At 39.7% G+C, this 27,789-nt stretch overlaps 2 protein-coding genes across 3 annotated transcripts; both read right to left on the reverse strand.

The window, feature by feature from the left end:
* Nucleotides 1–680: 680 nt before the first annotated feature.
* Nucleotides 681–12,718, reverse strand: LOC143123023 (NACHT, LRR and PYD domains-containing protein 3-like). 2 transcript variants are annotated; one of them, XM_076284118.1, is made up of 12 exons: nt 12,620–12,718; nt 11,778–11,929; nt 11,010–11,096; nt 9,358–9,471; nt 8,975–9,088; nt 8,573–8,686; nt 7,129–7,181; nt 5,234–7,028; nt 4,720–4,890; nt 4,111–4,284; nt 2,293–2,469; nt 681–2,104 (listed from the first exon to the last, which is right to left on the reverse strand). In XM_076284118.1, exons 2-12 carry the CDS (start codon nt 11,888–11,890, stop codon nt 2,095–2,097), a joined length of 2,922 nt encoding a protein of 973 aa, XP_076140233.1. In that variant the 5' UTR covers nt 11,891–11,929; nt 12,620–12,718; the 3' UTR covers nt 681–2,094. The 2 variants fall into 2 exon arrangements, with proteins under 2 accessions (XP_076140233.1, XP_076140242.1); XM_076284127.1 differs by lacking the exon at nt 11,010–11,096.
* Nucleotides 12,719–13,170: 452 nt separating this feature from the next.
* Nucleotides 13,171–26,667, reverse strand: LOC143123012 (NACHT, LRR and PYD domains-containing protein 3-like). The gene is made up of 13 exons (XM_076284107.1): nt 26,517–26,667; nt 22,517–22,650; nt 21,944–22,042; nt 20,923–21,015; nt 20,470–20,559; nt 20,220–20,318; nt 19,930–20,037; nt 19,034–19,080; nt 16,168–17,971; nt 15,602–15,772; nt 15,236–15,409; nt 14,573–14,749; nt 13,171–14,273 (listed from the first exon to the last, which is right to left on the reverse strand). Exons 2-13 carry the CDS (start codon nt 22,633–22,635, stop codon nt 14,264–14,266), a joined length of 2,991 nt encoding a protein of 996 aa, XP_076140222.1. The 5' UTR covers nt 22,636–22,650; nt 26,517–26,667; the 3' UTR covers nt 13,171–14,263.
* Between the last annotated feature and the right edge of the window lie 1,122 nt (nt 26,668–27,789).

Below are 27,789 nucleotides of genomic sequence, written 5' to 3' on the forward strand. Positions count from 1 at the left end.
GCTATGAGTTTGCTGTGGTGAAACATGTCAAAATATAAGAATTTTTATAATATGCTATTTATATTTTAATTCTTTAAAAATCAAAATAAAATCTAATACATGAAAGCCTAGCCTAGACTCTGCTGAAAAAAACAATTTATAATATGTGTGTGTGGCACATACAATGACCAGAATAAATCCTTATGAATAAAGGTAGTGAAAATGCCCTAAAAACAGCTTAGCGTTAAAATATACATTGATTTAAAAAGTAGAATCCATGCCAAAATACTTATTTAATAAAAGTTATTTAATAAATATTTCAGGAAAATATAAGTTCATAACCCCCCCACCATTCCAAGTAATTTATATGCATCATATTGTGATGTAACATAGTCATAATATACACAATTTGAAAGCTTGGACTCTTGGGTATCAATACTTGACATCTTTCATGTAAAATACGTGTAGTGATTTACATGATCAAATTTATCTTCTACTGTTTTTAAATTCAAAATGGCCGACGGCCAATTTTTGGATCATGCACCAGACCACACTTTATGTTGTTAATTGCCACACCCCTGGGCGCAAGGTTTAATAAAAAGTGCATGGCGAAATAGTAAACACACACACATACAATACACATACACACACAAATAATAAACACACACACATACACACACGCATGATGTCACAGGCTGATATGAAGATCATGAAAATAAATGTTTATTTCAACCAAAAACATAAGAATACAGTGTTGAAAACACAAAGATTTGGATCATTTTAGACATGGAAATGCAATATGGTATATCATTGTATATTGCACACCGAGATGTAAGTGATCTATTTGGAGTTGATTGGAGTTGATCCACTGTTCTAAATGACTGAATGTTATGCATACAGGGTAAGACTTATATCAGACATAGGGCTGGCAAAAGTCTACCAGTGTATGGAAAGAAATGATTGTAGTTGGTATGCGTGCATGGACAGATGATACAAAATTTTTTATCATTACATTATTCAAATACTGTTGTAAATGTATAGGGTCAGAAGTGTCCTTACACATGGAATGTTTTTGATATGGATACAAACAATACATAGTCCTAACTATTCAATAATTCATACAGTAAATAGTCCATTATGAGATCACCATGAAGCTTAAGACTGCAGTGCAGTGACAGTTGTCCACAAAACATACCTCAAAAGTGAAAAAAAAAACAGCTGCTTGCTCTCACATAAAAGTGAGATAATGGAGGAAAGAGGATACAGGATGATTTTTTTCTATAAACTGACTTTCAAAGGAAACAGATACAATATACAACCTTAAAAGCATTACATTTTCTCCCTTTAAACCAGTTTTCAACTCCTTTTTGGGGCTATAATGGGTAAAGCTAGGTCCTGAAAACCTACACATTAATTTCATTGAACACAATCAAAAACAGAGTAAAATTGTACATTTATTTCCTGATTGCTTAGCAACTGTTTGTTATTTTTGCAAAACTCTATACACCAACTACACATCTTTGCATCAAACCAACAAAGCATTATATTACCCTTTATTGTAAAGGATTTTTTTTTATCTGGAAACCATTGCCAACCAAACCATCTACAGCATATGATGAAGTATGTAAGAGAACCACTAAGACTCAACTAAAATGCCCCCCTGTTTGAAATATTATTTGAAGCACTCTTTGCATTGGCTTACCTTGGTTTACAAAACAAAAGGTGAGTGCCCATTTTGGTCACCTGGTATTCATCTTGTATCTATGGGACAGTCCAAACAGAATCCCCTGTGGCTGGTGAGCTCAAACAGGACAGGTTAGAGTGCCCCCTAGAGTTCAGATGTATCACTGGCGTCTGAACACCACCTTCACCAATCCCGGGTAAATGTCTATCTTTAACACACCAATCCAAGATGATCTGTTTTCCTTACAATCCATCAACCCCTCTCTGAACCGCTATGACTAATTAAATGAAGTCTCTTTTGATATTTAGCATTGTTTAGTGGTCTACTGGAGCAAAGACGCTGCAAAAGGGCAGTTGGACTGCAACTGCAAAAGTACTGATATAGGTGAGGTCGCCGAGAGAGCTTGATATTGCTGATGTGGAAAGGGGAGCTCAGGTCCATCTGCAGACAAGACAATAACTGATGAACACACACAGCATCCAGACACACTACACACTTTTCCAGAGTTTGGACTGTTTCATCAAGAGTTGTCTATGCTTATGGTGATTGCTTTGAGTGTATTCTATTATACAAGTTGAAATGGAGCAGAACATGTGCATGTCATACAAAAAAAATATTCATTGCCTTACTTGAGTGTCTTCAGCACAGAGTTTGGATCTTCCTTTATCTGTGATAGCGGCTTGACTTCTGCCTCTCCTAGTTTATTCTCACTGATGTCTAGCTCTGTCAGGTTGGAGGGTGGGTTTTCACTCAAGGCAGAAGCCAGAAGCTTACAGCTTTTCCCTGTGAGGTCACACGATACCAACCTGCAGAGAGAGAGATACACAATATGATATTAAATGCATAAATACTTATACACTGTATAGCATTTTATCTTAGGTTATTAAGATACGATACAACTTTATTTGTCAGTTTGTGCTAAAAAAATTTTTGCATCCCTGGGCAGCTCATTTAAGGATAGGAGGACAGAAACGATAAAAACATGTAAGACATATAGCATCAATAGACCGACACGTAGACATACATGTAGGACATAAAGCATCAACAGACAAACATGAAACTTAGCCACACATGACAGTATCAACAGACAAACATGAGAAATAGCCACAAATGACAGTATCAGGCATGATAGAAGACAAAGCATACATATATTACAAACAGGCTACATCAATACATCCAAACTTTCAACACTTGGAGACACTGCATCCATGAATAGATATTGCACTAGATCTTAATGTTGCTGGTTTAACAAAAGGATTGATTGATGTATAAAAGAGTATCTGAGTCTGTTGCGTTTGAAAGATGGAACTCTAAAGTGCCTGTTTGATGGCAGTAGCTGATATTCTCTGTGTAGAACATGTGAGATGTCCGTGGAAATATATCTGGCCAGCCTGAGCATGCTCTTCCTGAAAGAGATGTGCTACAGGTAGCTCAATGATCTTTGAACAAATTTTAATTTGATGATATAGTTTTGCCTTGTCTTTGACTAAAATGTTACTCAGCCAAACTGTGCTTCAATAAAGCCCTGGGGGACTCCAACATTGGTGGTATTTGGATAGGAGAGTGTGTCATCTACCTTGACTAGCTGAACCCTGTTTGTGAGAAAAGAAAGATACCAGTGAATAAGATATGGGTTGATCTGAAACTTAAGCAGCAGAAGGTGTGCGGCTGTGCGCACATCCAACTTACAGGTGCAGGGTAAAGTAGATCTGTGAAATAAAGTCCCGAAGTGATTTTATTGCAATAAAATCACTTCGGGAGCAGCAGCAACAGTGTGCGGATACTTTTTTCTTTATTTCATTGATCTGAACCTTAATCATTTTAGATAGAAGTATGTCTGGCTGAATGGTGTTAAACGCAGATGAGAAATAAAGAAAAGGAGCCCTGGCATAGGTTTTTGCTTTATCAAGATGTTTAGATAAGATATGCACCAGTGTAATTACTGCATCCTCTGTGCTACGGCCTTATTATACGGCTCTTCACAATGTAGTAGAATGCTCCATTGACTTGGAATTGAAATTGAATGGGATTGAGTCCCCTTCAGGCGAAGCTGGTGCGTCAGGGTCCGGTTCCCCTTGTCAGGACTTATTGTCTTGATAATGACCAGCGTCCCATACATTATCATATGCAATATATGATATTTTCATACATAACCCTTAATGAGATATCATTGTCAGGACATAGCATAATGTATCATGCATATTTCTGTCAGTAAAATATGTGTATAAGTAGGTACATTGGTAGAAGATATAGCCATGGCTGTGATTTGGCCGTAGGCTTAATTGTATCGTATTTTATCGTACATGTTTTATCTTACACATTATATCATAAAGTCACGTATCATATCCCATAGGATCAGTTTTAGTGCACATCCCACATATATCACCCTTGTCTTTGCTTCTGAAGCTTCAAGATGAGGGCATCTAATTAATAGTCCATTTCATTACCTCAGTGTCTGCAGACGGCAGTTTGGACTCCTTAGCCCAGAGGAGAGGTGTCCAACTCCAGAGTCTTCCAAGGGATTTTTACTCAGATCCAGCACTCTCAGGGGTGAGTGTGCTGCTTGCAGGACTAAAGTCAAGGTATGACAGGAGGCTGCTGTCAGTTTACATCTAGCAAGACTGGAAGACATAAAAATATTTTAAGAGAAACAAACTTATAGAGAAATAGGAGATAATATATTTTCCATCAAGCAATTCATTGTTTTGTAATCATAATTAATTTACCATAGTCTAACCAGACCCACACACACCAGGATGTAAACCAACAAAATGCAGCACCTCAGACTGTTAGTGTGCTAGCAAGGAGGCAAAACCCCATGGATGCTAGTGGCTGCCACTAACACATGTCTGGAGGGAATCTTTATGTGCTTCCTGCACATCTAAACCAGCTGGCTACCATTACAAGCCCTGAGAAAGGATTGGAGGTACTCATTTCACCTCTTAGTTCAGCTCTTTGAAACAGTAAACACGCACAGAGACTAATTAGTGCCTAGTGAGAACTTTGAGCCCTGCAATAAGTTTACAGTAGTAACCTGAGAACAAAGACTGACAGACCTCAGTGTCTCCAGCTTGCAGTGCTGGCTCAGAAGCCCTCTAAGCAGTCTCTCCTCTGATTTCTGCAGGTCGTTGTCACTCAGGTCCAGCACTCTTAGCAGGGATTTGGGAGACTCGAGAGCCGAGCCCACCACCTCACAACACTTCTCTTTGAGCTTACAGCCAGCAAGCCTGTCCAGAGCATATGTGAGTGATTTTTTGTCGTATTATTTTGGTAGGGCATTGTGCATCCAACCCATATGATAAGTGTAAGAATTGAAACATTGAATTATCCTACATAACGAAGAGGGTACACAGCTATACGAGCTCATGTCAAATTAAGAAAAAACTCTTGAATAAGTTTATCTTCTAAACTTCCTCCAAATCACAATTCACAAATCATGCCCATAAACTAAAATTGAAAAAAACTGACAGGGCCATTTTTACATTCGTAAAACATTCATATCAACATAAATCGACACAAATTGAATTGACACGTGAGGATGAGCATCTGCTGTCTTATTTTGAAACTCACAGAGCCTTTCTGCACCACCGCACAGCTGGTAGCAGTCTTCTCCGACCCTCATCTGACGTGTTGTATTCCATGAGGTCCAACACATCCAGAGGCTCATCTGTCATTAGCAATATTTTGGCCAAGGCTGAACAGTGGGCAAGTTTGAGCATTTGAACAGCACCTTCCTCAGACTTCAGAAAAGCCTGGACATCTTTCTGCACAGATGTATCATGCATTTCCACCAGGCAATGGAGTTGGTTGATCCATCTGTCTGGGGAGATATTTGGTCTCTTCAACTCCTTCAGATTTCGAATGGCTTTACTGACACTTTCAGGGTTACTCTCAATGCGTGTCAGAAGGCCTTGTAGGAGCTTTTGATTGGACTCCAGGGAGATGCCGTGTAGAAAGCGCACAAACAGATCAAAGTGTCCACTTTTGCTCTCTAAGGCTCTGTTCACTGCGCTCTTAAGAAGCTCATCCAGTGATACATCTAGTGGTGAAATGCTAGAATTTTCTTTGAGAAAACATTTCAACACCTCTTCCTTCTTGATGAGATAAGATACAAACACGTATAAGGCGGCAAGAAATTCCTGGATGGTCATGTGCACAAAAGTGTACACTTTCCCAAAAATCATAATTTCTTCTTTGAAGACATCAGTGCATAGCCCAGAGTACACTACAGCATCCGTTATGTCAAGGCCACATTCTCTCACCTCTTTTTCTAAGAACATAAAGCTTCCCCTTTCAAGATGCGTGAAAGCAAGTTCGGACAACTTTGTTATGACTTCTTTTTGTGATTTCAATGGATTTTCTCGGGTGGTTGTAGACAGATACTTCTGATCCCTCCTGGTGGACTGTATGGTCAAGAAGTGTATGAACATCTCAGTCAGGGTTGTGGGTATTGCCTGGTTGTCCTGTTCCAGCATCTGCTGAAGTACGGTGGCTACAATCCAACAGAATACTGGAATGTGGCACATAATGAAGAGACTACTGGATTCCTTAATGTGGGAGATGATTCTGTTGGCCTGACTCTCATCACTGATTCTCTTCCTGAAGTACTCTTCCTTCTGTGGGTCAGTAAACCCACGTATTTCTGTGACCTGGTCAATGTACTGAGCAGGAATTTGAGTGGCTGCTGCTGGTCGTGATGTTATCCAGATAAGTGCAGAGGGAAACAGAGTTCCCTGAATGAGGCTCGACATCAGAAGATCCACTGATGATGCTTGTTTCACAAGAGACAATTGGACATCTTTTTGGAAATCCATAGATAATCGACTCTCATCCAAACCATCTAAGATGAACACAACCCGACAGTCTTTATATTCCTCACCCTCATTCAGCTCCTTCAGCTCAGGGTAGAAGTCAAGCAGCAGCTTGTGAAGACTATACTGTTTACTCTTAACCAAAGTCAGCCCACGGAAAGCAAGGGGAAATATAAAATCTATATCCTGATTAACTACCCCTTCAGTCCAATCAAGAATAAACTTCTGCACTGAAACTGTTTTTCCAATGCCAGCAACACCTTTTGTCATTACAGTTCTGATATGCTTCTCCTGTCTTGGTAAGGGCTTGAAGATGTCATTATAGTTGATTGGTACATCATCTGTGGTTTGTGGTCTAGATGATGACTCTACTTGCCAAACCTCATGCTCCTTATTCACCCCTTCACTCTCTCCCTCTGTGATGTAGAGCTCTGTGTAGATCTTATTGAGGAGTATCTCAGCTCCTGGGTTGATGATTCCTTCAGATATGTTCTCAAACCTCCTTTTCAGACTGGCTTTGTGATTCTCTATAACTCTTCTCACCACCTCATCATCTGTTTGAAATGTACAATTAAACATGAAAAAATGATCAAATATTTATTTTAAATCCTTCCATAACTATGAATAATTGTTAATCATTCACTCAACACTCACTTGCTCTGGTCTTTTTAATAGGAGGTCCGTTTGTACTTCTGCTTCTTCTTCTCCTAGACACAAGACCGTATACCTTAACACTTCAAAATCAAAGTCCCAAATCCTGTCTCTTTTACATGCCTGGTGTTGCCACAGGTTTGGATAAATAAAGGTCTCAAATAGAGGCCTGGTCTGTTTTTTTAGCGACAAAAATATTAGCTTTCAGTATGGTACGGTTTCTTTGTAAATTACGTTTGATTAAAACGTGTTTCATCCATCCTTGCTATCCCTGCTATTTGGATCTCACTCAATGAATAACAGTCATGGTAGCGATGCGCTACCTATTCCATTTCTCAAAGACTGAGTGCAAATGTTGCCTTTATATGTTTGTCTAGTGTGTCAATGTGTTCCGTTAATCCCTCATGCTGTTTTCAAATCATCTGTTAACCTAGTCATTCATCAGAACCCCCACAGTATTGGTCTGACAGAGCAGTCTGGCTTTTACATTACATTACATTTAGCAGACACTTCTTGACCAAAGTGACTTACATATGTCAGCTATATTACAAGAGATCACATTGTCCCCGGAGCAACTTGGGGTTAAGTGCCTTGCTCAAGGGCACAACGGTGGAAGCCGGGAATTGAACCGACAACTTTCAGGCTACTGCACGCTAGCCCAGCTCCTAAACCACTACACTACCACCGCCCCTACCTTCTAGGCCTTCTACACTTCAGCGGTTGAGAGTGTTCTAACTGGTAGCATCATCACCTGGTATGGGAACTCCACAGTTAGAGATTGTAGTACTCTGCAGAGAGTAGTGCGCTCAGCTGAACGTACTATAAGAACTCAACTTCCTGCTCTACAAGATATCCATTCCAGAAGAGTACTCCTAAGAGCCCAAAAGATCCCTTGTCATCCCCCCAACGCAAAGACCCCTGGCAGTTGGGTTAGCCCCTTGAGCCGTGGATCTGCCCAAGGTTTCTTCCTTGGTAAGGGAGTTTTTCCTTGCCCCTGTTGCTCTTGGGTGCTCCTTGTTGGTGCCCCCCCCCCCAATCCCAATCCTCCCCCACCTTTCTTATGCAGCCCTTGCCACTTAATCTACTAAACCGCTCTTCTACTGCACTTTTTACCCCCCCCATAAATGCACAAATAGGCTGACATCAGACATAATTTCACTGCATTTCTTACTTCCTGTAACTATATGCATGTGACAATAAACTTCCTTGTATCCTTGTATCCCCCTGGCTTAAGGAAACTACAACAGGGTCAGGAGGAGTTGGGCTCAAACCGCCAACCTTGCAGTTACTGGACAACTTTTCCATCTCCTGAGCCACTACCGGCCAATTGTTTCTTTTATTATTGAACATGCTCAAATTTTCAAGATTACTCTTTATCTCCCAAGACCCCAACATCACCCCATACACAAGTGTCTTTACATGTGTGTCCATTGCTGTTTTCACTCACTTCCGATCAGATTGTGTTGAATCACCACTGAAGTTGGGCGGCCCAAGCTTGGAACCATCACTCTTCATAGACACATTGCTGGGCACTGGAGACACAGGTCTGCCTGTCTGTGGTCTGGAGGCACAAGAGAAAACAATAACAAATACAAGGAGAAAGAAAACAGAATTTGATTAACATTATTATTTCATATATTACACTACATAAAATCAACAGCATCAGTGTTGTGTAAATGTTAAATCCTAAAATGTGAAGAATAAAGTTCTTCCTTCATGTTAAAATTTACAAGATTCTCCTTATCCTCCAAGACCCCCCCCCCCTCACCCCCCCCCCCCCCCCCCCCACACACACACACACACAAGTCTATTTCTGTGTGTGTGTGTGCATTGCAAGCTTTTCACTCACTTCCGATCAGAGGGTGGTGCATCACCGCTGAAGTTGGGAGGTCCAAGCTTGGAACCATCACTCTTCATAGACACATTGCTGGGCACTGGAGACACAGGTCTGCCTGTCCGTGGTCTGGAGGCACAAGAGAAAACAATAACAAATACAAGGAGAAAGAAAACAGAATTTGACTAACATTATTATTTCATATATTACACTACATAAAATCAACAGCATCAGTGTTGTGTAAATGTTTAAATCCTAAAATGTGAAGAATAAAGTTCTTCCTTCATGTTAAAATTTACAAGATTCTCCTCATCCTCCAAGACCCCCTCCCCCCCCCCACACACACACACAGAAGTCTATTTCTCTGTGTGTGTGTGCATTGCAAGCTTTTCACTCACTTCCGATCAGAGGATGGTGCATCATCGCTGAAGTTGGGCGGCCCAAGCTTGGACCAATCACTCTTCATAGACACATTGCTGGGCACTGGAGACACAGGTCTGCCTGTCTGTGGTCTGGAGGCACAAGAGAAAACAATAGTCTTGTTGCTTGTGTACCATGACAATAAAGTGTCTATCTATCTATTTAAGAAAACAGATTCAATGAAATGGTAAATGGACTGCATTTATACAGCGCTTTGGTAGGGGCCCTGGTATAAATGCCACAACTTTTCTACAGCTTCTTTGTAGGCTTCTATATGTAAATACTTCAGGGTTCTCAAGTCTCACGCAATGGGCGTGAGACACACGCAATTCCACAAGTTCACACGCTCACACGCCACACCTTGCATTTCTCACGCAGAAATATTACTAGAGATGTCAAGGTATCTCCATAATTATTAGTGGAAGCGCAGGGATACGAGAGGATATCTCGCAGGGTTCAGAACTACCAGCCAAATCAAAAAAAATCAATAGCCACCGACATCCAATCAAAAAATAGTGTTCGCTGTATTCGGGTAAAATTCCAAAATAGGACATCCCTCCCTGCAACCGCGTTATGTTTGTGCGCTTTTGTGGGGTTACACGTTTAAGATGTCAAAACTGCACCAATATTATTTTTATTTAGAAATTTAAAACTGTCTGTCATTTTGGTAAACCAGCCTACTTATGGCACTTTAACAGTGTGTGTAAATCAGGCCTTTCTACAAACACTTGTAGCGTAGGCCTAGCTTACTTTATGGCAAAATTATTTTACTATTTATAAACTAAACTGTCGGTCATTAAGAAAACATAATGATGTGTCGTTGTAGCTTTGTGTAACCCAGACATCAGCAACGTTCATTTTATACGACCTATCACTCTCGTGGCTGCCTGCATTTTCCCTGTCGTCACGGCTGCAACTTTCGCACTCGTTTGTGCTTTTTAGCGGCGTGTTCATCAGGTCCCGGGACACCCGTCTAAGCCTCCATGGATGGACCATGTCAACAATGAATGAAATTATCTTATTATCAATGAGTGTTATCAATTTGAGCGAGTATACTACACATACATTTTTTTTTCTAAAGATACAGGACTGCTACAGACAAGCTGCCAACCACCATAATGTAGCAACCCAAAATTAACTATTAAAAGTTGGTCTCGGCATGCCCATTCTTGATCCAATGGTTCAGTGGCAATAGACTACTCAAGTGAAAAAAGCAATTAGCCTAATAAATAACATATTTGTCTCACTCAGTACATATATCTGGTAAATTGGTGAGCCATAGAATATCCCACCGTCAAGTTTATTATATTTGAAAATTCCAATCTATCCCACCTAAATATCAAACGTTATACTGACATGCTTCCAGGTGACATAAAAACACAAATGGTTTCCCCTTGATATAAACGCTGACATAAGAGACATAAGCTATGCAAGATAGGTACAAATCCCAGACTGTCCTGAAAAATAAACAAAAAAGAGGATGTATACAATGACAAATTCAAGGTCTCAAAGTGTTAATGCTTCTTTCCAAAAATCTCACCAGAAGTTGTTATTTAAGGGGTTATTTAAAAAAAAATCTTCTGGGGGAGCATGACCCCAGACCCAGACCTAACTAAGCTGAGTTACCAACCTTTTGAAGTGGGGTGCCCATTTCACATCTGTGCCTGGGGGGGCCCATTTCACATCTGATAATCCGCCCATGTGTGCACACCTTTTGCTACATAGTGCACACGTTTTACACACTCATCTTAGTAAATAATGCACTTACTTTATTCAATTCTACACACAAGCGAAACATTTTAGTGAGTTGAGTCCCCCCCCCCAAATCTCACTCCAAGCTGAGCTCAAAACTTGAGAACCCTGAATACTTGCTATAATTCGTTATATCTGTGACCCCTAGGGGGCCTTCAAACCAGTTACAGTTTGTAACCAACAATCTGAGTTTTAGAGGTTACAAGCAGGCTATCCCAATAAAGGGAAATAAATGGAGAGAGGGACTGGAGTATTATAAAAGTAACAAAACAGTTTATTTTTATTATTCACGTAGATGCATACATTAGAACAGACACTAGGCCTCTGGGCAGTAAACTCACAGGGACAACAATGTGCAAAATTAAGGTGTTTGGATAAGTAACACTCAAAGATTCAGCAAGTTTCAATCAGCAAACACAGAATATATATAGAGCACGTCACAGGTCACACACACAGCAATTAATTTACTATACACAGCAATTCATTTACTATACACAGCAATCCAGTTACCACACAACAAGATTTAAAGGTGTAGCGCCAAGCGGCCACCACCTGATTCAATCAAGGCATACAATCAAGGCCCAAATCCCACTGCCTATGTCCTACCCGCTACATATCCAAAAGACGTGCCTACAGTTATGTTTACCTGAGAGAGCGCAGAGGTTCAGCGGGGACATCGCTCTCTGAAGGCACGGATTGGGAGGTTTGAGAATCTGGCGTAAGTTTCAGGTGTCGACCAGTGCCTTCGTTTTCGCTCATGTTGGATAAAACACCCAGCTACTCCTGGGGACATGCGTCCTGTTAAATGTTCAGATACAGAAAATGAGAAAATCAAGACGTACAGGCTGTAGCCTAGGCTGCATACCTCAAGACACATGACCTATTTCCATTTGTTTTAGGCTACAGTATCGCTGCATTTCTTTTCTAGCACATGAATAGCCTACTAGGCTACACCGAACTGACCGAATGACTCTCTAGGGCCTAGACGTTGTTCTAGTTCCTGTAGCCTAAAGTTAGCCATTCATGTAGCCAAGTTTGACGTTTGCATTAAAACAGTTTAGGCATATGGTTAAAACGATCTCGAAAATGCATTATTATACCGATAAGATAACGCAATAGAGAACAAATAGAATGACTAAACGCTTTAGTCATTTTATAGGTCTAGATTGCCTCTCTTACACAAGGTCTGACTGTTTTAATGGGTTTGTTTGGGAGGTTGGGGAATTCTGATTGGAAGTCAGTCTGTGCTAGACCCTAGCCTAAATATTTTCATTTTGAACTCAATCAGCATGAAAAGAACGTAGATTCGTAGCATGTGGGCCTAGCATTTTTAGCCTAGCCTTCCAAAACAAAAAACCACGAGAGCCATTTGCTCCGTCTTAGTCCTTTATAGCCCTAGTCCCTACATTGTTATCGTTCGATTATGCTATGCTTGAAGATCTGTGTCTGGATTAAATATTTCAGAAAATATATTGGCTGGCTACTCACCTCCGAGGTCTGTAGGACGTGTGCCGAGTGTCGAAAGTGAAAGTAGGCTTAGGTTAGCCTACAGCATGTTAGCGAGTCAGGTGTTTGCCAGTAGGCTAAATGGTAAGATTGCCATTTTCAATTGTTTGTTTTCTTGCCCTGAATATTGTATAGAAGACTCTACATTGCCTAAAGTTATGTTTTACAATCCTTAACTCCTGACTTCCTGAGTTTTTTTTTTAACTGTGGCTGTGTTAGAAGCACAGTTTGTTTAACTTCTGTTCTGTGTAACAGGAACCAGACCGAAGCCCATGTCAGTAGCTAGCTTGAACTGAGAGGACTTAAATTAAACCCTTTGATCATAATCATATCTGCATCAAAAGAAGAGTCCATCAAAAGAATCAAAACATTGCTCTATTTTGCAATGGTCTATTTAAAGGACGTAAGCAATTAAAGTGAAATCAGCTATTTAACATTGTGACCTATGAACAAACTCACATATTATAAAAATAACTTAATGGTAAAGCCTGATATGAATATCCATAACAACAAATCCACAACACACAATAAAACAATGTTCAAATGTTTATTTCAGCAATTAGCCTATGTCAAGAACACATTGAAAACATGTCTTGTTTATTTTTGTGTGCATCTTGTTTGTCGTTTTCTATATTCAAACTTGAAGATGATTGGAACATTGTATGAGTATATGATTCATCAATAAAAAAAAACGTTTTGAAATTGCAGTAGCCTATTTACATATGTTCGTTTCTACCTCAAAAGCTGGTTTTTACTTGTAGAACTTAACGAAAAATATACATTACAGCATAGCAAATACTATTTCAGTATTTCCACTGGCCTAGCAAACTAGTGAACACAAACATTACAGATGTTACCAAAAGCCCTTGCATTAAAAAAGAAAACTGCTGTGCACTGTTGCTTTTAAGTATTTCTCGAAGACTATACATCATGAGAGATTGGAGTAAAATATCAGAATAGCATATAATCAAGAATCAAGAATGAAAAAGAAAGAATTAGAACCAAATAATAAGCAGAACCAAAACAATATATTTTTTTTCATGAATTCAGTAAATGTAAAATAAATAGTTCGGCCTGTCAATTTATAAACACAACAACACCTTTATCATTGAAAACAAGGACAAGATGCACTTTTGCCACCTGTTTAGAGACTCCAAAACAAGGCCTAGCAGTCATTTTAATTGTCTGCTCTAGGCTGATCTGTATGTACTATTAAGGCAGGCAGAATCGGAACCGGAACTGGAATCTGACTCTACTATTGAAAGATACCCATTTCTACACAACCACACCATTAATCTTGTATCTATGGGCCAGCCCAAGCAGCCCACACCATTAATCTTGTATCTATGGGCCAGCCCAAGCAGAAGGCCCCGCCGGTGAGCTCAAGCAGGACATCACAGAGGAGGTGAGAGCTCAGTGTTCGTGCTGTGGGAGCTTATTCTGCTCAAACCCATTCTGAAACCTGACTGGAACTAAGTGAAGAGGCTGCCATCTGTTCTGAATAATTAACCATGTGTTTTGAGATCTACAGGAGCAGAAATACAGCAGAAGAGTTGGGCAGCTAGTAGCTAGCAGACACAGCTGAAGTGAATTAGAGCTTGATATTGCTGATGTGGAAAGTGGTGCTCAGGTGTATCTGCAGACAAGACAATAACACACTGATTAGCACACAGACATGCAGAATATAGTAAATGACAGTAAATACACTAAACACAGTAGGCTACATCTCCAAAGACCAGTCCAACATCACCTAGATTTAGACACAACTCTCCACAGACACATCTCCAAGAGTATGACCAAGATGTATACTTCATCTACGCTTACATCTGACGTCATCCACATGGTGATTATTTAATGTTTTTTTTGTGTGTGTGTGTGTAAGTTGTGTATATATAATAGAACTGAGTATGTGTATCTTATGATGTATTGCCTTACTTGAGTGTCGTCAGGGCCAAGTTTGGATCCTCCTTGATCTCTGAGAGCAGCTTGACTTCTGCCTCTCCTAGTTTATTCTCACTCACGTGTAGCTCTCTCAGGTTGGATGCTGGGTTTCCACTCAAGGAACAAGCCAGAAGCTCACAGCCTTTCCTTGTGACACCACAGGCTACCAACCTGCAGAGTGTGCATGATATAAAATACAGTAATATACTGTATGACATTTTATTATAAATCATATGCAATATATGACATGCTGCCCATACATAATCGTTCATGCGATTACATTATCAGGACATAGCATAATGCATCATATTGTATCGTAATGCCATATCATATAATTTATATTTCTGTCATTAGTGTAATTTATTGAAGAAGTGTTGCACAAGTGAGAAGTGGTGTGGGTAGAACATAGTTGTGATTTGGCCGCAGGATGTAATCACTGTCAGGACATAGCGCATTGTAGTGAATTGTATTTTATCGCATCATTCATGTCATACCATCACATCATCACATCACATCAACATCTTACACTATCACATCACATCAGCGTAACAGATCATATCCCAAAGGATCAATTTCAGTACACATGCCATAATTATTACCCACATCTTTGTGCTTCTGAAGTATTAAGATTAGTATATCAATCGTCCCTTTCATCACCTTAGTGTCTGCAGAGAGCACTTTGGACTCTTCAGCCCAGAGGAGAGGAGTTCAACTCCATAATCTTTCAGGGGATTTCTACTGAGATCCAGCTCTTTCAGGGTGGAGTGTGCTGCTTGCAGAACTGAAGCCAATGCCTTACAGGAGGCCGCTGTCAGTTTACATGCAGCAAGACTGAAAAGACACAAGAAACAAAAAAGAAACAAAATAGATATACAGAAAAAGACAGAGATATTTCCCATCAAGAAGACACTGAAATAGTTCCAAGCAGCTCAGCAGGCCAGAGTCTGCCGGTTGTCCTCTTGTATAAGACAACTCATGAGAAGAAATAACAACCCATGACAACAAAAGAATGGAAAGACAGACCTCAGTGACTCCAGCTTGCAGTGTTGACTCTGGAGCCCTCTGAAGAGTATCTCCTCGGACTTTTGCAGGTTGTTGTTACTCAGGTCCAGCTCTCTCAGGTGGGAGTGGGCAGACTCAAGAGCTAAGGCCACCACCTCACAACACTTCTCTGTGAGTTTACAGCCAGACAACCTGTCAGGGGCACAAGAGAATGATAATGTTGTTTATTTTGTGGTACATCACCACTTGCACTTCATTGCACTTGCAACTGCACATCATTGACAACAAAGATGTGCAGGCTATGCTTTACTTCAATCAGGATTCAGTAAAGGTTTAATTGAATTTACCCTGGGGGAGACAGCCCTTGGAAACAGAAAATTGAAGGGTCAAGACCAACATCTCAATTGAGAATTTGTCTGTCTTTAGCCACAATACTACTATTACAGACTCATTCAACAAGAAATGTTGCACTGAAATCCAAGGGACCAATCTACTTTAATGTTACTTACATCAACAGCGACTGCACCAAACATATGGGGACACCTAATAACAGTCCTGCATGGTGTGTGATGTGATTATGAACTCACTGAGCCTTTCTGCAGCACCGCACAGCTGGAATCAGTCTTCTCCGACCCTCATCCGATGCCTTGTATTTCTTCAAATCCAACTCATCCAGAGGATCTTTTGCCATCAGCAGCACGTTGGCCAAAGCCGAGCAGTGGGCAAGTTTGAGCTTTTGTACAGCACCGTCCTCAGATTTTAAATAAGATTGGACATCTTCATGCACAGACGAATCATGCATTTCCACCAGACAATGGAGGAGGTTGATCCATCGATTTGGGGAGATGTTTGGTCTCTTCAACTCCTTCAGATTTCGAATAGTTTTCATGACACTTTCAGGGTTGCTCTCTGTGCGTGTCAGAAGGCCTTGTAAGAGTTCCTGATTGGTCTCCAGGGAGATGCCATGTAAAAAGCGCACAAACAGATCAAGGTGTCCACTCTTACTCTCCAAGGCTCTGTTCACTGCACCCTTGAGTAGCTCATCCAGCGACATATCTTCCAGTGAGATCTTGGATTTCCTTTGTAGAAAAGGTTTCAGCCCCTCCTCAGTCTTGTTGATATAAGATGCAAACACATACAGGGCAGCAAGACACTCCTGGATGGTCACGTGTACAAAAGTGTAAATTTTCCCAAAACTTAAAGATTCTCCTTTAAGGACATCAGTGCAGAGTCCAGAGCGCAGCAGGGCATCATTTATGTCAAGGCCACATTCCTTTACCTCCTCCTCTAAAAACATAAAGTTTCCCTTCAAAAGATGCCTGAAGGCAAGTTGAGACAACTTCATTATGACATCTTTTTGTGATTCCAATACCTTTTGACTTTCCTGGCTGCTCCTAGCTTGATATTTTTGCTTGCTTCTGGTAGTCTGGATGAGCAGGAAGTGCACAAACATCTCAGTCAGAGTTGTTGGGGGTCTCTCACTGGTCCCCTCTTCCGGGATCTGCTGAAGAACAGTGGCTGCAATCCAACAGAAAACAGGCAGGCGACACATAATGCTGAGGCTTCTCGATGACTTAATGTGGGCAAGGATTCTTGTGGCTTGACTCTCATCACTGACTCTCTGTCTGAAATACTCTTCCTTCTTTGCGTCACTGAAACCCTGTACTTCTGTTACTCTGCTGATGTATTCCGGAGGAATTTGATCACTTGCAACTGGTCGTGATGTTATCCAGAGGCGGGCAGATGGAAGCAGAGAGCCCTGAATAAGGCTTGTTATAAGTGTGTCCACTGTGGCTACCTCTGATACATCAGAGAGCATATGGTTTTCCTGGAAATTCAATGGGAAACTGCTCTCGTCCAAAGCAAAGCAAATCAATAAAATCTGACAGTCTTTGAGTTTAGAGTTGTCCTTCAGCTTTTCTAGCTCAGGGTGGAATTTCAGCAGGAGTTGGTGGAGACTGCACTGAGAGTCTTTGATCCTATTCAGCCATCGGAAAGGAAGCAAAAACACAAAGTCTAGGTCTTCATTGGCTTTCCCATCTGCCCAGTCAATAATGAACTTCTGAACAAAGACTGTCTTTCCTATGCAAGCGACACCTTTCGTAAGCACAGTTCGGATGGGTCCCTTCTGTCCGTGTAAAGGATTGAAGATGTCTTTGCAGTCGATTGATGACTCTTCAAAGCCTGGAGCTCTGGATGCTGACTCTACCTGCAAAACCTCATGTTCCTGATTCAAACCTTCACTCTCTCCCTCTGTGACATAGAGGTCTATGTAAATACTCTTGTGAGGTGTCTGGGTGGCTGGAGTCAACACATATTCCCGTATGTTTTCTAACCGCCTCTTGAGATTGTCCTTGTTGTTTACTGAAACTTCCTTCAGGATGTCATCATCTGATGGGTGGAGACAAAATAGCTGGTTTCATGGCATAACATTTAACAAGAAATGTATTATTTGAGATTCTCTTTCAGTCATGTTCACTCAACGTTAACCAACTTTGACCTGAACCAGCCCAATCCAATCCCCCATCGGATGTCCTGACCTCTTCAATTTGGTGACGATGTTCTTCTTTGCCTATGACTCTGAGCCGGAAGCAGCTAGTATCGTCAACCCATCTAAGACTCTCTGAGAAGGCTCTCAATGCCAAGGACCTCACTGAGCTGAGCTCATTGCATGGCCTACTCAGCCAGGCTCAGGGCTGTACACCTATGGCTGAACCTCTCCAACCTCCCCGACAAAGTGTTTTCTCCTTCTTGATGCTCCAGTCTCCCCTAAAAGAGAGGACAGGAAAGGACATCGCCACACTGAGATGCTGCAGCTCCGCAGTTACATCTCACAGATGCTTTAACGCAACATCGCACACAACGATGCACAGCGTGGAGAATGCACGCTCACCTCCTCAAACTCAGCATGATGATGCTGCACAGATGATCTGTTTAAATGCCACAGCAGGAATGCAGGGGGGTACTCGGCTATGGGATATTATCAATACTACGCATGTCTATGTATGGTCTATGATTGCTCGCCTTGTTTGACTATGCGTTGGTGAATTACTTGGATGTGGTATAGGTGTTCCCATTGGATAATGTCAAATAAACTCGACTGAAAGAGAATTAATGGTTATGAATGAGAACACAAGATGTTAACCCTTTCCTCAATGACTGCTGATTCTGGCCAATCGATCACTTTAGAATGTTGTAAGAGGACAAATATTTCAACAGACACGGTCTTATCATAAGGCATGCAAAAATTCCCCCATAAAGAGATCAGTGATTGAAGACTGGTTCAGGTCGGTGATGTCACCAAAAGTGGATCTTCCATTGATTAATGTCTTGTGTTCTCCCTTAGAGGACCATTTGTTGATAACAGAAGCTCAAGACTGTTTGTCCTTTTATTAAATTAAGTTCAGCCAGCTGTTTTCATAAACATACTTTATGTTGGACTGCTGATCTTACCCATTGCTTTGCTCACAGTCAGTGAAGTCTGATCAGTTAGCTGGTGTCTACAGATGAGGAAAAGAAACAGAAAGCTATGAGAATGAGGTCAACCTGTGAGAACTGCAATGGGCGCAACCATCACTGAAGGGAAAATATTACATATTTAAAACCTTTTAAACAGCACCTAAAACAAGCACAACAAACAGATGTCTGAAAATAAGTCAAACTCTTGTAAGCAAGTAAAAATTATCTTACGAAAAAAGGGCTAGGTAAGTCTCTTTATACAAAAACAAAAACAACTAGATTTTTTATCTTAATATAAGATTAATAAGACTTGGTAGATTTTTGTAGTGTAGCAACTGAAATCAGTACTCATCAATTAATCACACTTTACGCCAATGTGAGCTATTAAAGGGGAACTTGGCAACTATTTCAACGTAATAAACCCGTTTAGAAATCATTTGGATGGTTAAATGACCTGTTCCGGTGAAAATGGTGACTTTTCCCGCTGCCCCTAGTGTCCCCAGGTGGAAAACCAACCTTGCAACATTGAGACTACCGTCCCAGAAAGAGAAGTGAGAAACAAGAAACTCGTTTTAAATCGTGTTTCTTACCTTGTAACATCCACATTGTCTACCGAACTTATGCTAACCGTTTTGCTAGCTTGTAAACAAATCCATGTGCTTTATCGTTACCTTTTTCCACAGTTTAAAATAACATAATGCACAATTTCTTCAGCAGAGGGGGAAATCCTGCCAAGTTTCCCTTTAACAACATAATTTTAAAGTTGCCATTGTACTTAATAGGGAGAAGATATTTGAGAAGAAAGACATATGAATACCAAGATGAAAAGGTGGATTGATTCAACTATAAAGTGCAGACTAAAGTCTATTCTACTGTAAACTAAGCCTCACCTAGAGTCACTTGAGTCCCTGGGCAACTCAGGAGCTTCCAACCGAAATCGCTTTGGACTGAACTCATGGCTGGAGACAGAAGACTTTGCTCTGTGTTTCTTCTGTGGCCTGGAAATGTCAAACACAAATAGTTTGTTGTAATAATAATTAAAACAACAAGACAATGTTTGGAGTATGAGGGATGAAAGTATGAATCATTTGTAGATTAAAATGAATTTGATGCGTTCAAAGTGTTGCCAATTATTTTATTCACTCATTCACACGCACGCACTTATGCACGTTTCACTCACTTTTGATCACCGCTGAAGTTGGGAGGCTCAAAGATGGACCCTTCACTCTTCACAAACACATGGCTGGTCACAGGAGACACTGATCTGTCTCTTTCTGGGCTGCAAATACAAGAGAAAAATACACAGGCAAATAGTTTAATTCCATGGGGCCGACAGATGTAAAGACTGCTCAAATTCACATGAAGATTAATAACAGTAACTTATTCACTTTACACACACACACACACACCCTTATGCACTTCTCACGTACTTTAGATCAACACTGAAGTTGGGAGGCTCAAAGATGGAACCCTCCCTCTTCATAGACACATGGCTGGTTACAGGACTGTCTTCCTCTGGGCTGCAAATACAAAAGACAAATAAACAAGTAACTATTGTTCCTACAAAGCGAACACCCAAACACTTTAGAATCACTGCTAGCACGCCTGTCTTTCAACCTCAAGCTACAGGTTTTGTCAGTTTTTCATACAAGCAAAAACAGTTTATTACAGCTATGTAAAACATCTCAATCCTTTTCTCAATCATCTTATACAACAGCAAAAACATCTTAGATCCATTGCAGAAGACCTATGTTATAACAAATGTTTCAGCCAGTAGAGTTTGATCAGGTCATAACCTGTGCGGGAGTTATATCCTACAATACAAAAAGATACACATACAAACAGACATTTTTATGAGTGTCTGCATTCCTTTTTTCACTCACTTTACACAAGGTGGGTCATTGCTAAAGTTGGGAGGCTCAAAGATGGAGCCCTCACTCTTCATAAGCACATGGCTGGTTACAGGAGACACCGATCTGTAAATACAAGAAAAAAATACACAGGCACATACTGCAGTTTAACTCTATGGGGCTAACAGATGCAAAGACTGTTCAAATTCACATAAAGTTAAATAACAGTCACTTATTCGCGCATGCACACACGCACACACACACAGTTATTTCTCTGTGACTATTCTGTACGTTCATCTGCCTTGCTGTTTTATTTTCAATCTCCCCTGCTACTCAAGACTATAAATGGCTTTTAAAATTTGTTCGTAAACAATAGCATAATGTAGCCAGGCTACACAGTTATATAGTGAGTATATAGCGAGTATCTGGCTACAACTTAGCCTAATACACTTACTGAAACAAAAGCAAGTCACAAACTCATAACTCAACATTACGGTTTTATTTACAGTAGGATATGTACAAAGACAAATAGAAACCGACTGTATTGCTCACATGAGAATTTGAGCTGCAACTGTCTCTCGGCTTCACCTGCCAACGCTTAACGTTAATGCATCCCTGAACTGGAAACTCTTCCTTTCCGATCCTATTCCGACATATGCTGTCAATCAAAGAGTCCAGCCACTATGGCGGTTCCTCCAATCATCATACAGAAGCTCAGCGTCAGTGCCATCCCACTGCCCCCCCCCATTGAAAGTCCAGTGAAGCCGAGCGTCTATGAGGTTTTGATGGATTGTGTCGTCATAGCAATGTATTAGGTGTGCGAAATCACGATAGATGACCGACAAAACTTTATTAGCCTACTGAACGAACTAGCCATGAAGTTGAACACGTATTTAGTATGTTCTATTTGGAGTAGTAGGCTTATACAGTATTATTTGATGCAATTTTCCATGATATTTTAGGAGGCTGAGCTTCCCCTGTAGTCTTAGAGCAATCGCCTCTGACACACACACACACACACACACACACACACCCTTATGCACTTTTCACTCACTTTAAATCAGCGCTGAAGTTGGGAGGCTCAAAGATGGAGCCCTCACTCTGCATAGAAACATTGCTGGTTGCAGGAGACACCGGTCTGTCTTTCTCTGGGCTGGAAATACCAGAGAAAAAGGTCTACTAGTTCTCTAGAACTCTGAATGACATTCTGATGTTTTGGTGGCAATATTCGCAAGAATGTGCACTGTAGACTTCCTGTAACAAATGCTATAACTTGTCCAGAATAATTTCCATATAGTCTGGTTTAAAAGTAGTCAGCAATTTCTGACATTGATTTATTCACAACACTTTTACCACATTCAGGAAAATATCTCCTCACAATCTGCTAGCTCTCCATTCTGTGAGTAAAATAAGGTCTTTGTACACAGCCCTACCATCTGTCCCCCAAACATCAGAAAAAAATTGCTGAGTTCACTCTCTGGCGTTTTTGTTGGTGGTTAGTCTAAATATCAATGGACATGACATTAATGGACATGACGCTGACAGTACCGGTAGCTACTCTATACCAGCTGTATAATCAATTTTAGGACATTATCAATAAGCGACATAGCAGCAACATCATTTTCACCTGGGAATGCACTGTGGTTCAGCGGAAGCATCACTCTTTGAAGGCACAGACTGGGAGGATTCGGAATCTGGCACGTGCGGATGAGGGCCTTCCTTTTTGCTCTGTCTGAGCTGGCTCATGGTGGATGAAACATTCTGAAAATATGCAAAAAATATGCTTTTAATGCATTAGCCAGCTGGTGGTTTTCCTGTTCATGTTAAAACTTTTAGTGTGATTTAGCAGTACTCCTAGAATGACAAGCATTAAGTAAAATCATCAAGGACCAATGGAATTAAAAAAGAAATAATATACGAAATAAGAAATAACATAAATTAATTAAAATAAATTAAAAAAAGAAAAGAAAATAAGTAAAAAAAGTTCAAATTAATTTAAAAAGTTGATTTAATAAGTTATAGAACAGGGGCTGTATTCACAAAGCATTTTATGTTACCGCCAGAAGTACTCCTAAATTGCACTAAAAGTTAGCTAGTTAGCTAGTTTTCTCTTAAAACCTATTCACAATGCCTTTCAGACCTACTCTTATGGAAAAGTAACAACTCTTAAGATAAGAGCTCCGTTACTATGGTTGACATCATTACTCATGCACAAGCTTGATTGGAATGACCACCGTGATGATTGTGACGCGGAAATAAAGCTAAAAACCTCCTCTACAATGATACATCATTGAACATCTTTGCTGGTGAGAATGTGTGTGTTACACGGGTGCTGCAAAGGATGGGAGAGATGAATGAATGAATAAATAAATGAAGACAAAGCAAATAGCCTAGTAATGGAATACACTACGGATTGATGCAATAGGCTATATTTGCAACATGTTTAAATGATGACACGTTTGCAAAGAGGAGAATCACAAGTAGGCTAATATGACAACTAACTTCTCGCAGATTTAGAGATTTAGAGGTTTTGTTAAATATTCAGATATAAAAAGAGATGCACAAAACTTAAAACACTTTAGATCAGTTTGTTTTACTGTGATAAAGTCTTTGTGTCCTAACATACAGGTGCCCATGGATAACAAGATACAATGACCCGTCACACTCAATGCTTCTTATAATGCCATTTTTTATCCACTCACAATGAGGGAATAACAGGCTACTATTCTCAGCATGGCTAGCCTACAGGGTTGGATAGTAGTAACTGATTACAAGTCATATGGATTACGTAATCAAGTTACAAAAAACAATTAAATACATGTATTAGAAATACTGCCCATCCCTGGCAACATTAAAAAGATGAAAATTACTTTATTTTAGTTTCAATTCCTTTTACATTCTCCAAGGTATTAACATTAACATTTTTCATAACTCCATGTAGGACGTTTCTGTACATAAATGTAAGCACTGTGGCAGTAGTAAAGCAATATTTAGAAAATGTAGGCTACTTTTGTACTCTTGATACTCAAGTACTTTTAAAAACAAGTACTTCAGTACTTTTACTTAAGTAGACATCTAACTGTTACTTTTACTTGTACTTGTACTTTTACTCAAGTAATGAAGCTGTGTACTCTGTCTGCCTCTGGTTACATTGTCAATAAGAGTGGGAAAATAATCAATTCTTAGATGCATCGCGATTCTCTCTAGAACGATGCTCGATGCAGATAAGTTAATAATCGGAATTTTAACAATGACATTTGTTCGCCTGCTGCAGAGCGCTACCTTTCTGCCTGCCGCTTCTCTGCTATACACGCATGCGCACCAAACACGAGTTGTTTACAAAGTTTAAGTGGTGACAGAGAATGTCTAATAAGGGGAGAACTTCCACTCTCAGAAAACTTCTGGTTTCTGAAGTGGTTGCAGTTCCTTCTGTGGTTCCACATGAGGGCGCTCGTCCACGAGTGCAGAATGCATGGAGGTCTATGGAGCTGTAAACCTCAAAATCCACTTTTCTCAGGATATATTTTTTTTTCAAGTAATTTGAATATTGTATTCAAAAGGGGAGGCAAAGAAAATACACTTGGTTGAGTATTATATTTTTTAAAGTCACTTGTTCTAAAAAGACTTTCAAAAGTGTCAATGACATCATTCATTAGCACAATGCTAGCGTGTTATGGGCAACAATGACCCGACCTGTAAGAAATCAAAAGGACATAAGTACTCGTTCATTCAACTTTTCAAACTCAAAAATATTGTTGCATCAAGATGCATCGATAATCGGTTTAGAATCTAATCACTGGCCGCTAAATCGGTAATTATCAGAAAATAAGTCCCGACAGGGAGAACAGAACCCCGACGCGCTTATTACACGGCTACTTGCCAAAACGAGAAATGAAACCTAACACAATGGGTCTTTAAAAATGACTTTGCTACCGTTTTGTGTCTTCCGCTGACAAAATAAATAGTTCGCCACACAGATAGAACTTGACAGTTTCAGGTGTTGCGTGGCAACGTCTTGCTAGCTTACTTTCCCTTTCAATGAAATTCCATTGCAATAAGCAAACAGACTGGAATGGAACTTTCTGCAGCACTCTGAAGAGCCGTGTAATAAGCAAAATTAACACAGAATTAACAGAGTTGACGATAACAGAGTTGACATTACCATCATTTTGTGGCTTAGCTCCACATCCTAACATCAAACTAGTTACTGCATGTATAAAAACAGAATTGAATGGCTTTTAATCATATTATTGTTTTTTAAAAAATTGAGTGAGAGTTTCATTCCAATAACGCAATAACAGAGTTGACGGATAATTAATCTACTGTTGGTGTATCCTCAACATTTTGTAAAATTAATGAGAGAAGAAGCTTAACATATCTCACTGCCTTTCCAAAGTTTACTGTCAGAGGAATTGACATCTCTCTGTGTAGGCATCATGCTTCATATTCTAAGCCTGTGTAGATTTTAAGCAGTTTTATAACAGAGTTAACAGAGTTGACAAGAACTTTGAGACGGACCAAAATTACATATTTTTTTACTTAAATTTTGCATAATAGAGAAAAAGACATTGCATATAACTGATGCTATAACAGTTAGTAAATTAATCTCCAAAAAATATATCATGCTTAGTCAAGTTAAATGCATGACACTGTAGTCGGAGACAGTCAATAATATGGGTAGTAGAAGTAGGCCTAATTTATTTAATATTTTGTGGATAAATTGGGTCTAAATTATAAAGTGATGCTATTGGTGAAAGTGTGTTTTTATTAGCATAATTGTTCAAAATTGATTTCATAAAGATTTTTTTTATTAATAACTAAATCTGTATCATGGAGACAGGAAATGTACCCTGAATTATAGAATGATCCATATATATTTTTATGATAACTAACTTGTAGCACAAAAGAGATCTGGAGGATTTGTTCAAAATTGAGATATGGAAAGAGACAAAATCAAGATACACAAAACTTAAAACACATTAGATCACTTGTTTTACTATAATAAAGTCTTTGTCTCCTAACCTACAGGTGGAACCCATGGATAACAAGGTGTAATCACCCCTCCAACTCAATGGTACAGTGATCAGTTTTTTTGTTGTTGTTAGTAGAGTCCAACTCAAAACCCCACATGGGTTTGCGGTTAAACTGTCAAGCTGCCCTGGCACTAGGCCAACATTGCATAACCACATACATTTTTCCTGCTCTTATATTAGGAAACACAAACACATCATGGGCCTATATGCCTACCACAATAATAATTATAACAGCAATAATAACAATAGCCTAATGATGATAATAATAGGCTAATATTAATATGAAAGCAAAAGTGTTAATGCCCATACTAATAAATTGCTTCTAGATCGGAATAACGTCAAATATGACTGCAGTAGTTATTACAAGATTATAACTCAGATTAGCCTCATCTGCATTGTAGTAGTCCTACGAAAGACATTGCATTGTAATTACGAAAGGCACCCGTTGTTTAGATTACCTACCGTGGCTTCATTTGAAACTGCGACATAGCCTTGGCCTAGCCTAGCCTACTTCTCAGTCATGATTCCTTCCTTCTTTCAATTTCGTCAGGCTCGACTAACATTTGTCTTTATATAACACATAGTGCAACTCACCTTAAAATACGTCGAAATGGTTAATTTTCAAAACGTTTCCTTTACAGTCCTTCCAAAGGCTACACGGGAAGGAGAAAGAAAGCAATGGCCCAGAGATTGTTTGTAAACACTAGCCTGCCGTCGCAAGTGAAAAAAGTGGCGTCACTGTGAAGGCGTGGTTCTTCTGGTGGGATGTCTTCCTTTAAAGTTAGCCTACCTCTATCTGAAGTAGGCTAGCCTGCAGCTCTTTTTCACTCAGACGTCTCACAACCGGTGCTTTTTTAAACAGTGGTAAGCCTACACAGACTTTAGCATTTAACAGTTGTTTTTAAAGTTTCTGTTTTGTTTGCCCTTGCTCAATGTTGTTTTCTGTGCCACGAGGCGGTAATTACATTAGATCAGATAGGCTAATTCATGGGTTTCATCAGGTCCCTTTACACAGGTGTATTAATCAAGCACCATGCAGTCTGCATTCATAATCAAGGTGCATGATTGTATACACCTGTGGAAAGGGACCTGATGAAACCCATGAATATTCAACTTTTTGTCATTGAAGAGTACAAGTAGACCTACAGAGACAAGGAAATACAGTTTGCGTCTAACCAGAAGTGCAAAATGGACTAATGTCAATAATTGGGTATCTCTTTAAGTTCAATGACCTTCCACATTTTATGTCTTCAGATATAGCCTACTTTTTATACGGAAAATGTCAACACTTCCTTGTATGAATTAATTAACATTGTGATTCTTATGGGTAAACATCATATTCACTGTAGTAAATGGAGGAATATGAAACCCTCCTTTCTATGTTTTCTAAATTAGTCTTTTTTCTTCACTCCAAAATGTTAAGCTTAAGCTAGCCAGGAAAGTGTTAACAGATGTGTCCAACCTTGTGTTAATGTGAATTGTATTAATGCTTCTATTTTCTTCCATAGATATTATATTGCTTCACAAACGACTTCTGTATCTGTCTTTTCTTTGCAACCCCATTCTAGTGTATTGTGTAGGCCTAATTAGTTTTGGTATGTCCTTATGAGTTTAATGTATGTTGAATTTGCATCACTTTTTAAAAAAAAGTTGAATGTGATAGATACAGTAGGCTATAGACAGGCAGTGCAGTAAACAGTAAGACATAATAGTGCAGTGTAGACAGTAGTGTACAGTTAATAAAGTTGTATGGTCTGTAATATAAATTAAATATAAATATGTGTAAATATAAAATACAGTAACCTTATAAGAACAGAATAGATGTACAGTATGCTGTAGGCTATGAACAATATGAACAACATACAGA

Source organism: Alosa pseudoharengus, unplaced genomic scaffold, assembly GCF_046254945.1.
Source record: "Alosa pseudoharengus isolate Yale_2024_CS ecotype anadromous, Long Island Sound unplaced genomic scaffold, YU_APseudo_1.1 YU_APseudo_1.1_scf_1, whole genome shotgun sequence".
Taxonomy (NCBI): Eukaryota; Metazoa; Chordata; class Actinopteri; order Clupeiformes; family Clupeidae; genus Alosa; species Alosa pseudoharengus.